This window comes from Paramisgurnus dabryanus, chromosome 2 (assembly GCF_030506205.2).
Source record: "Paramisgurnus dabryanus chromosome 2, PD_genome_1.1, whole genome shotgun sequence".
Lineage (NCBI taxonomy): Eukaryota > Metazoa > Chordata > Actinopteri > Cypriniformes > Cobitidae > Paramisgurnus > Paramisgurnus dabryanus.
Genome location: NC_133338.1, coordinates 28,199,157 through 28,212,407, shown reverse-complemented (window position 1 = coordinate 28,212,407; position 13,251 = coordinate 28,199,157). Strand labels below are relative to the sequence as shown.

Here is a 13,251-nt window from a genome sequence, read left to right as displayed (position 1 = left end):
AAATTCATTTTGTTTACATTTCCTGTATTTTCTGTTTGTATCATAACGAACAGACCAGAAAAATATTCAGGTATATGGATTGTTATTTTAAAACAAATTTTAAAAAACAAATTTTGTGGTGGCCAAAAACTTTTGCACAGTACTATGTTCACGTATTTAATAAATCAATTGTCCTCACAGAGAATAATACTGCAGAAACCACTACAGTACAGTGACAAGTTATAACCACTGGTGGGCAGAAGTAACCTTTCCTCAGAAATCTCTACAGTACGTCTACAGCTCATTTTTTAAAGTCAAGCTGATCTAACTGCAGAAGAAAGCCATAAAGCAATATACACTGCAGTATAAAATCAAATGATATCACATATGGCAGAAAATCATACCATAAAAGATGATAGGAGATGTGACAAATAATAAGGTATTCTTAGATCATTTGCAGTTTAGATGCTGAGTGCACAAGATGTTATTACACATTTTATTCATCGACAACAGAAACATACAGTGAAGAGGGGAAACTCAAAAACACATACTGTAAAGACCTGAGAACACATTTACAATTTAGTCTTAGCCCTCAATACCCTACTTCAAACATAATGTGAAATGTGGGTGTGCCATCTTGAATGTCTATGTGTTTTAATCATTGACTTTCAATAACTTCACAGCTCATTGCAACCCTCGTGCAATGTCTTGCATATAGACATATAGCCGAGGGTGGCTGTAGTTTGTATAGGTACATTTGTCTATTTATTTATTTATTTATATGAAGTGAAATTATAAAAAAAAAACATTAAAAGCATAATGTGCACTTTCAGATGATCATAGCTAAAGTAAATATAAAAATAAAATATAAAAATAATGTTTTCTGAGCATCCTATGCAAGTCCATGTCCAGACTCTTGTCCTGTCCTGACTGGACTACTGCAGTGCGCTACTTGCCAGACTCCCAGTCTCCACAACCAATCCTCTACAGATGATCCAGAATGTGGTTTTCAATGAGCTGAAGAGAGTGCACGTGACTCCTCTCTTTGTCCAGTTACATTGGCTTCCTATAGTCATTTGCATTAAATTCAAAGCTCTGCTCCTGGCCTTCAAAACCACCACTGGGTCAGCACCCCTTACACTGTAAAAAATACTTGCCTTAAAAATTTTTGTTGAATCAACTCCGATTCACAAGTCATTTCAACATACTATTATTTATCTTGACCAGAGATGAGTTGTTATAACTACAGGTGAGTTGTTATTACTTATAAATTTAAGTTGACTTTTCTCAACTATATTTTATAAGTTGTGACAACTAATTTCTGTTGACATGACTTGTAAATCTGAGTTGATTTAACAAAAAATTTTACAGTGTAACTTCACTCGGTTATACAGACTTATGTACCCTCTAAATCCCTGCGCTCTGCCAACGAGCAACGTCTTGGGGTGACATCCCAAAAAGGGAAAAAATCGCTATCACGTACCTTCTATGGATCTGTCCCACATCTGTGGAATGATCTGCCTTTTTTGTTCTTAAAATTTTTTTTTAGCTTGATAAAAGTAGTTTGATTGCATGTATTGCTGTTCTTGTGTTGTTCTAATTGCTCATCTCATTTGTAAGTAACTTTGGATAAAAGCGTCTGCTAAATACCTAAATGTAAATGTGAAAATGTTTCATAAGAGAGATAAAGAAATGAATGAAAAATGAAGCAATACAGATTATCATTTTAACCAGTTTATTCAGGAACTTTAAAGGTGCCTATATAGTAAACTTCCTCAAATCCACACTATAGGATAACGTGTTAGAAATCCACATTGTCTTGCTGCATGTGGTTTTTACCAAAGCAAGCCAAAATCTACATGCTTGTAATATTGTCTAATCTCTACTATACTGTATATAACCTTATGATTCCTGGAATGTAATTCCATGTTCCTAGATGCCTAACTTTATCGTCTGAATTATTAGAGCACAGGGAAATGCCATCACTCTGACAGACAGGTTTACTTCAGGCTGTACATTTTAAGCATTTAGGAAGCTCTCCATGGTTTCCAGTTGACTGGTTGAGTCAATAGTGGACTAACAAACACGCTTCATCTATCTATTTGGGAGAGTAGTATACTGGGTTTTGGCTGCTTGTCTATTTATGTCACTTATGGCTCATGTGTACTAATTTTGAAAAACACAGAATGTCATTAATATCAGTACGTAAAAACAATCTGTGGGTAGGTTTTGGAAAATGTGATGTGCTTGTGTGCCTATTTGTGGCCCTACTAAAATTAGCCTTCATGGCCACGCAAGCTGCAGACTGATTGGAAACAGTAGAGTCTTATGTGTACCACCCCAGGAGCCTTAACAGCACAGAAAGAAACACAGAGTCTCACAAGTCCAGAACGTCTAAACCTGAGGGTCTAAGTAAAGGGGGATCTGCTGCTGAGATGTTGTAATGATGGAAGACAAGCAAAGTTTGGACAATCGATTGCATTTTGCTGTTTCACAGGTTTAACAGGTTATACGATTATGTTGGATCCAATCAGCTGACTCCTGTTAGTTTTGTTCCGGTTGAGCTGCTTTGAGTGGACACATGCAGATTGAGAACATGGGTTCAAGAAGGCTCATGAATCGTTCACTGTCGAGTGATGGAAAGTATTACGGTGGCAATGATATCACCTCTCAGAATAGCAAGGGTGGCTGTAGGAGCTACCTGAACAGTATCCGACCTGAAAGCAGGTACATCTTTCTGATTCCTGACATGCAAGTTCACGCATTATTGTGAATATTTATATCATTTAGACTTAGCGCTTTACTTCTGGTGAAGTTTGCATAGCTTTTAAAAGCAGTATTACATTTCATGCTCTCTACCAACGGAAATCATACAAATCCATGTGGTATTGTGGTTATAGCTAAAGTGAGTTTAAAGAAAGGTTGCTGGTTTGATCCCAGAAGAAAGTGATGTCATCCATGAGCTGTCACCATTGTGGCCCTGTGCAATGCTTTTATTCCCTAGGTTTATCCAGGGGTGTTGTCCCACTGCTAGATATCCTATAATGTTTAGCTTTATTTGACCAAAGCATATGCTAAATCAGAGGTTCATCAAGGACCTGCAATCTTTCTGCAATCCACTTATAAAAGTGTAATCTATACCAACATATTTTTACATATAAATGTTTGGAAAATACACTTATAATTGAGTAGTTTTTATTTTCTTTGTCATTAAATAAAATGTAAGTTTAATTGCAGTATCAATGATATATCAAATCAAAATCACCCAGCGACTTTATTTTTTTAAATGTACACTCTCAGAAATAAAGGTACAAAAGTTGTCACTGGGACAGTACCGTTTCAAAAAGGTACACCTTTGTACACAAAGAGTGCATATTTGTACTTCAAAGGTACATATTGAAAGTTCAAAGACACATATATGTACCTAAATGGTACATATTAGGACCTTTTTTTAAAGGGTACTGCCCCAGTGACAGCTTTGTACCTTTATTTTTGACAGTTTTTTAACCCCAGAAAGACTGCGGTAATGCAAGATTCAGTTGCCTCACTGAGATAAGTGAGACTATTACATCACTGACTGCAGTTCAGAACCCTGGTGGTCTGTTTACCTTGTGTGAAGGTCACACTGTTATAAATAAGTTTTATGTGCTACCACTGTCTATAAATGTCTAAGTATTCGCCCTTGTTGCAGCAACTTATAATCTCACCAAAAAGAAAAAATCATTCAATTCTATGACTAATGGATTCCTTGTTTGCTTCATCTCTGCTTAGCTATGCTGGCCATAGATTATCTCAATTCAAGCCATACAGGTAAAAAGATCATTTTTCGTAACCAGAACTAACGTCCTGCAGCCCCTAACAAACAGACATTTTAATATTTTTTTTCTGAGAAACATTACAACAGAAACACCATGAGGAACTAAACAAAGCCTAAACAAACACACAAGGACAGTGCTTGATATTTCTTCACAGATGTGATTTATATGAGTTGTTGAGTCATGTAAAACTTTGCTTATGGAAAACAGTGGGGCAGTAATAATAATGTTATAACTATAAGGGTGGAGTAATGAATTAACTACAATTATCCACAGAGCCACATTGGAACTAATCATACAAATAATCTAATTTTAATAACTGTTGAGAGTACTGATATTGATAATGAAATTGATTTAAACGCACTATTTTAACCTGATATCAATAATCATGTTTATCTCCATGTTCAGGAGCACTTTCTGCAGTGTGATGGCCCAATTAACTGAGGATACGCAGCCAACATTTGACACCACCTTGAAATCCAAAGCTGTGTCTGAAGCAACTAATGTCAAGTTCCTCTGTGTGGTCTCAGGTATCTAACATAACATGTTTTTATTTGACTGAGTGCATTTAGATCAACATGATCTCATAAAGTTCCGTGGGATAGTCACAGATTTTTTTGCTAATTTTCCCTGGCATTCTCACGTATCTCCACATTTTTCCGTGGCCTTGCCTCAGACTTTCTTTTCCGTGGCATTCTGACGGATTGGTTACTAAACTGCTATTTCCTATTTTCAAACCATTGTCTGTGGTTTAGGGTTAAATTTGGTGTTTGCGTTAGTATGTTACTTTAAGTATTGGTTTATACTATTTTTTCTGATGTATTCTTTTATATTTTCTAAACTTTAAATAATTGTTGCCTGGCAGTTGGGTTAGAGTTGGGTTTGGGTAGGGATGTAATTTTATGTAAATCTAACCCTAAACCGAAGCGACAATCGTAAGAAAATAGGACAAAACAGTTGAGTAACCAATCCGTGAGAATGCCAAAGAAAAGAAAGTCAGTGGCAAGGCCACGGAAAAATGCGGAGATCCGTGAGATTGCCACGGAAAAATGAGCAAAAAAATCTGTGACTATACCATGAAAAATCATGAGATCAGGTACATGGAACATTACAGGTGTTGTACATAGTTTCCCAATTTCATTTTCCATCAACACGTGTAGGTCACCCTGCCCCCGAGGTGACATGGTACAAAGATGACGTACAGCTGGACAGATACTGCGGTCTCCCCAAATATCAAGTTTTACGGGATGGAAAGACTCACACGCTCCTTATTTATGAGTATGTTTTTGTCCAGGATAGTCTGAAAGATTTTAAATGATGTTTGCTTAAGATTTATGATTTGATATTCCTCTTAGCTGCACTCTGGAGGATGCCGCAATCTACCAAGCGTCGGCACGAAACATTCGAGGCATTGTGTCTTGTTCGGGGGTGTTGGAGGTGGGAACCATGAGTGAGTTCAAGATCCATCAAAATTACTTTGCGAAGCTTAAGCAGAAAAACAAGAACCGTTGTCGTGAGCAGGAAGAGCCCCACCAAAGAGACAATGAGAACGTTCCAGAGGTCCTTAGGAGCAGTCCTGAGAGAACCCAAAGGAAACGCAGGTCCCCAATGGAAAAAACCTTAAGCTTTTGGGCCGCCAACTCTTCGGAGGAGAAAGAAGAGCAGAGCGCTCTCGGTCAAACATCTCAGGCAGAAGAAAGACTAGGTTCTCTTATTCAAGAACCTAAATCAGCCCCTGTTCACTACCACTCTGACTCTGAAATAACCACGAACAGAGACAACGCCAACCAGGAGCTTATGTATATTCACGATAATGTGCAAAATGCCTCAGCCAAAGAGACAGCTAAGGATCATTATGCCAAGAAGAAGATCAAAATCTCAACAGCCACATCAGAAAGAAATAAGGAGAAAAAGCAGGTAGAAAGAGAAAAAGGGACAGAAATGAAGATAAGGAATGAGAAGGGAACTCCCGTTGAGAAGATGGAGGTACAAAACACTGTCAACCAGAACAAAGTGGACACGAAACAGATTGAAAAGCTATCGGTTAAAGCAAGTAAAAATGCCACAGAAATAAAGAGAACACAGGTGGCTCAAAAGCCCATCTTAACCCAGAGACGCCCGTTGGTGAAGGTTGCCATGGCCACTCAAGACACAAAGCAACATGGATCATCTGACAAACAGAAACGTATTGATAGAAGACCCCTTATAAAAGCACATTCCCAACATGAAGCCCAAAATACTATACATGTTCTAAACCAGAGAGCGGAAAACTGTAATCCAAGCTCCTCAGACAACAAGGTCATGGATTTAGATGACAACAAGACTAAACCAGTAGCAGATACATGCGTGAGAATCCTGCCGCATTCTTGCGGCGGGGGTGACGTCAGCGCGGATACAGCAGACAGGAATGTGTCTGCACCCTCTCATAGGGCTTCGGTGAGTGTTTCCTCATGATCTGTCCGTGAGCTCATACGGGTGTAATGTTTCCAGAGGTAGTGGGATCAGTAACCCCCACTTGCTCACATTCACAAACTAAAAATAGAGACGCAAGCATGACTTTGAAGATGTGACCAGATCAGTTTAAATTACACACAAGCAGGGTGACAGACAATGATAACGATAATGATCCCATTACGCGCACCTTAACTTCTGGGAAACAAGCCCCATTAGACTTTTTGCTGTCCCAAATAACATGGTTTCAAATCAGACACAAAAATGACAGCGTAAGAGCTGTAAGAGCTCTGGTCAGTTTGACAGACATGTTCTGCCCAGCTGCTCTCCTTTTAATATCCAACTCTGATCTCATAACGCTTTCTTTATGAGAGTACTCTCTAAATATGGCCAGTCCAACTACTTCCCCAAGGCAATAGATGATAAACAAAGATAGATCCTATCAACTGAAGACAGGTGCTTGTCACTCTAACTTATAATCAAATCATTAGGGCTAAAATCTGACAACAGGTTCTTTCAAATACCTGTTGTGCTTAATAGTTGGAGTCAACTCAGTCATCTTGTCTCCTCTTACTTTTTCTCTTATCCTACCTAAATTAGTTATAATCAAGTGCTAATTTGGCTAATACAAAGCTCTGATGATTTGAGATTAACGTGACAGGTGCTAAGAAGTAAAATCTTCCTATAGATTTTCAGTGGTTAGGGTTTTGGCATTAGCACAGCACAACAAAACAGAACAAGTATACTGTAGATCTGGTTCAGTTATATGGAGAGCAAGTACACAAGTCTTTAATTTCGTTCACACTTCAACTTTTTAAGCTAAGCAACTTTAACTTGTTTTGATAAGTTGTTGTAACTCATAAAATAACTGAATTTGCTTAACTTAATTTGACAAGTTCAAGTATAGTCACACCTTAAAGCAGTTAGTAAAAACAGCCCATTTGATTCAACTTAAAATTTTAAGGCAGCTAAACTTTTTTTACAGTGTATAAGAAACAGTAAGCAAGGATACCTTTTAGGGCTGCAAAATGATTAATCGTGACTAATTGTTTGAAGAATAAAAGTTTTTGATTACATCATCATATATGTGTGTGTACTGTGTATAATAATAATGTATATATAAATACACACACAGATGCAAGTAGATATTTAAGAAATATTTACATATGTTTATACATTTTATATTTATATATAATTTATATTATATATATAAATAATTAAATATACTTAACCTATAAATAGTTTTTTTTTCTTAAAATAATACATGCACATGTGTGTATTTATATATACATTATTATTATACACAGTACACACACATATATGATGTAAACAAAAACGTTTATTCTGAAAACAATTAGTCACGATGAATCATTTTGCAGACCTTATACCTTTACTGTAGGAAAATCATGTAACACCTACGGTAAAACGTACAGTCAACTTGTATTTTTTTTTAAAAGCAAAAAGCAGTAGATTTTACTCTAATGTTTGTTATTAATTAATAACATTCAATAACAATAACATTCAGTATTTTTGTTACATACATGTAATTATACACTGCAAAAAATGACTTTCTTACTTAGCATTTTTGTCTTGTTTTCAATAGATATATCTAAAAAATCTTAAATTACTCTACCTTAGAAAATAAGTCTATAGTGTCTAAAAACTAGACTTATTTTCTTAGGTCATTTTGCTCATCAAGAAAATACATCTTTATTTAAGAATTTGTAGATATTTCTAGTGAAAACAAGACAAAAATAGTAAGGTAGAAAGTCATTTTTTGCAGCGAAAGCACTGAACTCCATTACTGTTTATACTGTAAATGCGTAAAAAAATTTGTAAAACACAATAATGTGATTTCAGGCTGGTGGTGAGACGCACACTGAACCCACAGAGCCAGCAATTTGTGGAAACATTCCTTCTTCGGAGAAAGAGGTGGCTGGCATGGAGTTAAACCAGCAACCCCCACTGACATCTGAGGTCACTTCCTGTGTTACAGATAAACATTTTAAACTCATTTCCCACCCGCTTGCATCCCAGGGACAAAATGAGAGAGCAGGTGATCAGTCCACAGCATTAACATCCAAAGCTACACCCTCTGTCACTAGGCATCATAAGCCAGATCTGGAAAGCGCTCAGATGGATGAAAAAAACTCCTCGGGTCATGATTCACACACAATCCAAAATGGTCAAGTTACAACAGCTAAGAGTTCCTCATCGGGAGAAGACATGCCAACTAAGTTGTGTGAGAAGGATCAAACCAAAGATGGAAGGCGAATAATCGAAAGAGGATTTGAAAAACCAAAGGGTGAAATAAAATCTGTGGCCACATCTCTGAACGATACGAAGGTAAATGAGAGGGGAGTAAGTGTAACACTAAAGAATTTTAAAGAAAGGTCTACCGCAAACACAAAGCAACCTGTATCTCTAGTAACAGAATTTGTGCAAGTTCACAACCTTGCAAGTGTCTCAGATCCAGATGTGGTGAAATCACAGATCATAAGTGACTCCTCAACTGATAAAACTCTAATAAAACACACAAAGGCCACCGAGTTTCAAAGAAACTCTCATGACAATGTTTCTAAAATGGACATACAGGAACAAGAGCCATCTCATTCAATCACATCTGAAGTACCTGAAGCTGTGAATCACCAGAGAGAAAGTAACACTTCGAAAGATAACAATCAACACTCTTCCACTTTTAATACTTCAAATATTGCTCCTGGAGATAAAAATAATGACAGCGATCCTGAAGCAGATCATTTCGAACCCTCTACATTCCTTTCCCAAAATTCGAAAATCTTACCCTCAAAATTTACCATTCCTGTCATTTATATAACAGATGTGGATGGCACATCTTTAACTATAGAAAACGTGGTATGCATAAATCCTATTAATGAATCAGAAACTGTAAAATTTTGCACTGAAACAAATGTGTCAAACAGCAATGATGTCACTCAAATAGTTAAAACAACTGATCACACAGACACTGTGAACAAATCTGCAGCCACCCTGGAATCTGAAGAGCTGCCTGATGCGCAAGTTGATCTTTCCCTGCCCTCAAAACCCTCTGAAGTTAACCAGCATGATCAGCAACCATTAGATGACAAAACTAACATTCAAGGACTCGAGAGTCAGCATTCCTCTGAGAACGTTGCCTCAGACTTCACTGGACCAATCAGGGAGCTCATGCCACTTTGCAATGCTGTGAAAAGCAATAGTTCAAATGAGTCAGATTTGGAAACCGAATCCCCAACAGTGGTGGCAAAGCCAGATCTCAATCAAAAAGCTGAACCTAATTCTTTCATTAAGCAAATGAAGACTGCTGCGCTGGACCTGGAGACGTCAAATCAAAGCTCAACTTGTGCCACAGTAAATGCTACACCAAATGGAGAGTCTACAGATACAGATAAATATGAGCAAGTGAATTCTGAAGTGATCAAACCTGGTATGGAGGAGTCTGCTTTGCTTCAAAGAAAAAACAATTTAAAAACTGTTTCTCCACTCAGTCCATCTTCAGATGTAACAATTCAACTAAAGACTACGGATGATCAGATCATCACCTCGAATGCTACACACAGCGAGCTTACGGAAACAGAGAAGAGCAATGTGGAAATGGCCGCATGTATTAAACAAGCAAATAAACATGCAGAGTTTCAGGAACTGTCACAATCTGCATCTCAAATACAGTCAGTAAATAATTCATCACACAAGACATTTTCCTCTCCTGGTCTTACTCGGAAGGGTGTCACAGCTGACCTCTCAGATCAAAAAGAAAACGAGAGCATTAAGACAAAATCGTCAGATAAAGACAAAGAAAACCAGTTTAAAGGTAACAACATATCAAGTTCTGAATACAAATATACATAATTCCATATTTGAACCAGTGCTTCCCAAACTGTGGCCAATGCTAAACCAAAAATGTAAATATTCGTAAATGTATTTACAGTATACAATATATTAATGTAAACACTATATTAAAATGTATATTTTAAAAACTGAATCTAAATCTAAAAATCAAAATATTTATCTGATTTGAGATTGGACAATTGTGTTCATAAGCTTTGAGTCTCACCCTCTTAACTCTGCTCTCTCTCTGTATCTCTCTCGCCCTCTCTCTCTCTCTTAGTTCCCCAAGTTATTCGTAGAATCCGTCCAGAAGTATTTGATAACTCTGGGCATCTGAAACTCTGGTGTCAATTTTTCAACGTAGTAAGTGACTCAACAATAAAGTGGTACAAGGACGACGTGGAGATTGCTGAAATAAATAGGAGGTATGCACTCCTGGAATGTTACTGACCCCTAGTGGTTTGTGACGTGATTATCGTTATTTTTAGTGGTAGGAATAGTTTTTTTTTGTTTAACAAAATGTTCTATTAAACCATATAACATTGTTTACAACACACATTGGACCAAATGTATACAAGCAAAATATGACTGTGTCATACAAATATTGATACCTATGAAGATACCCGACCCGCCCAACCCACCATCCCAGCTTGTCCCTTTAAATCCAGATCTCCCCAGGAACGATTTTCCAAGTGTTGATCCAACTAAAGATTGCCAGAGGAGCATATATAATGCTGTCATTTTTTGGTACAGTTTTGAATATTATTATAAATTGTGCTAATACTGCTGGTTTAATGCTGTGTTTTCTGTTTTAGTGCGGGAGTGGAAACTCAGGTGTGCCTGGCCATTGTGCAGATGTCCAAAAAGGATTGTGGGGTTTACAGATGTAGCATCACTAATGAGTATGGCCAAGATTCCACAGAGTACCTTCTTGGCACAGAAGGTAGCGATTACACAAAAATACAGTGGATTAAATATAAGTGCATATATTGTATATGTATGTATGTATGTATGTATACTTTCAGAAAAAAGGTACAAAGTGGTCACTGGGATGGTGCCTTTTTAAAAGGTCCTAATATTAGCAGTTTGGTGCAGATATGTACCTTTGAGGAACCTGTATGTACCTAAAGGTACCAATGTGTACCTTTGATGTACCAATATGCACCTTTTAGAGTAAAGGTAGCACCCCAGTGACAACTTTTGTACCTTCTTGATCCTTTTTTTTTTGAGAGTGCATGTATGTATGGATGGATGTATGACTGCATGTACTGTATGTATGTATGTATGTATGTATGTATGTATGCTTTTTAAATTCTAATTTTCTTCCTTATTTTAGGAAGTTCTAATTTTCTTTCCTTATCTATTAACAGTTCTTTCCAATATGGTCTTATGTCAGGAACTCCAAGAAGGTAGAAAACAAAAGCTGTATTTTGGCACAGTATTTTATTTTTACCCTAGACCTCCTAAAAATAACTGGTATTAACTATTATATTCTCTCTCTCTCTCTCTCTCTCTCTCTCTCTCTCTCTGTCATGTGTGGTAGTTGGAGAGGAGATTGAGATGACTCCTCTGATCTTTAGTAAAGGTCTTGCTGATGCAGGCTGTTGGGGCAGAAAATTCTATGGGCGTCTCACAACAGAGGAGGCTCAGGTCGGAACGGGATGCGAGCATAAAACCAGACGGATGAGGGTGATCTATGGATTAGATCCAGTGTTTGAATCAGGCAGCTCATGTTTTTTGAAAGTGCGAAACCCTATTGCATATGAGAGCAGAGAGGAGACTGTTTTGGCTGAAAAGAATCTTCAAATGACCAAACAGGTGACAGATGTTCTCTCAAGTCATTTCAGAGCTTTTCTGAAATGTTGTGACGAATAAATAAAAATGAAGATCATTTCATGTTAGTTCTTACACATGGTTGATCTCACATTGTTTACAAGACAAATGTATGTATTTTCAACAATGTATAGGACTGCAGAATTCAGAACATGGCACGAGAGTACTTTAAGATCTTTGCTGCAGAGACAAGAGAAATAGAAAGCTTTGGTTCAACATTGGAGTGAGTGTATTTTTTTCCACTACACAGTGTCGAAGTGTACACTACGGTGTCCAAAGCAGATTATATAATTCTGTATAGTAATCCATATTTAAGCAATCCAGCATCCCAGTTGATTCCACAAGGGTGACAGGTACATACAATGACTGTATGTATTTTTTCAGGATAATCCCTTTATACTTTATGTATCGGCCAGCAAGCAGTGTCCCATATGCGACTGTGGAGGCGGAGCTTAAGGGTGTCTATTTGCGGTACTGTGGATTGGACCACAGTGGGTCACTGGTATTCAACAACAAGTCAGATGTGACACAAAAGTGTTCCTCTCTTCAACACTGGATACACCAGTGGACAAATGGCAATGTGCTATTCTCCAGACTTGAGGGTATATTAAAGAAAAAATATTATACTATTTAATTAAAAAACAAATAGTTAAAAAAATATTTAAAAGAAATATTTGCAATAGTTCTAACCTAACTGATGATGTGATGACTCTTGTTGCAGGAGTTGATACAATATTAACAAACATTGGAGTAGTGACCAAGTCAAAGGGGTAGGTACCTGTTATTATATTAGGTAGTTGTAAACACTAGTAATTGAACTTCACAATGGTGTAATCCTGCATGCAATACCCTCATACTGTATATAAAGTATGAATATGTGAATTATTACAATACAGTACTTTACAAAAAATATCATTTATGTTTTATTCTGATGCAGGTATCAGGGGTTCCCCTGTGAGGCTAATCCAAAGGTTTTTGAGCATTTCCAGTCTCAGCATCAATGTAATTACTTTTGTGGTCTCCTGAAACTTAAACCTCCTAAAGTCCTAGAAACTCTTCAGACTGCTAGATTTAAAGGCTCCTCCAGTCCCCAGACACAGCGCAAGACCTCAAAGAGCCCCAAACTATCCCGCAAGCCAAATCCACAGACCTCCACCTAAAGCACAGAAGTTGAAAGTTTTAAAAACTCAAGGAAATAAAGACAGGGATGTCTACTGAAGGTGCAGCTAATGCCACTCAGGTTGTACTTTGTGACTTGATGTTTTGTCAGAAACATTCTTTTGATATGTGTGACAATTAAATCAGATATGTACATCCGTAAAAATAA

General features: G+C 37.2%; 1 protein-coding gene across 3 annotated transcripts; it reads left to right on the top strand.

Moving 5' to 3' along the window:
* Positions 1-2,314: 2,314 nt before the first annotated feature.
* On the top strand, positions 2,315-13,251 carry alpk3b (alpha-kinase 3b). Of its 3 annotated transcripts, XM_073812519.1 has the most exons (15): positions 2,315-2,706; positions 3,751-3,789; positions 4,203-4,324; positions 4,955-5,072; positions 5,150-6,230; positions 8,106-8,167; positions 8,231-10,074; positions 10,372-10,516; positions 10,907-11,034; positions 11,462-11,500; positions 11,635-11,909; positions 12,059-12,147; positions 12,309-12,526; positions 12,646-12,694; positions 12,862-13,251. In XM_073812519.1, the coding sequence occupies exons 1-15, from the start codon at positions 2,561-2,563 to the stop codon at positions 13,082-13,084; spliced, it is 4,578 nt and encodes a 1,525-aa protein (XP_073668620.1). In that variant the 5' UTR covers positions 2,315-2,560; the 3' UTR covers positions 13,085-13,251. The 3 variants fall into 3 exon arrangements, with proteins under 3 accessions (XP_073668620.1, XP_065123970.1, XP_065123971.1); XM_065267898.2 differs by having other exon boundaries at positions 8,106-10,074; XM_065267899.2 differs by lacking the exon at positions 3,751-3,789 and having other exon boundaries at positions 8,106-10,074.

Bases quoted from the DNA above. Each gene is read 5' to 3' on its own strand.
- alpk3b (XM_065267898.2), top strand. From the start codon at position 2,561: ATGCAGATTGAGAACATGGGTTCAAGAAGGCTCATGAATCGTTCACTG. The intron at 2,707-3,750 runs GTACATCTTTCT...ATCTCTGCTTAG, and splicing joins AGTATCCGACCTGAAAGCAG to CTATGCTGGCCATAGATTAT. The intron at 11,910-12,058 runs GTGACAGATGTT...AACAATGTATAG, and splicing joins ATCTTCAAATGACCAAACAG to GACTGCAGAATTCAGAACAT.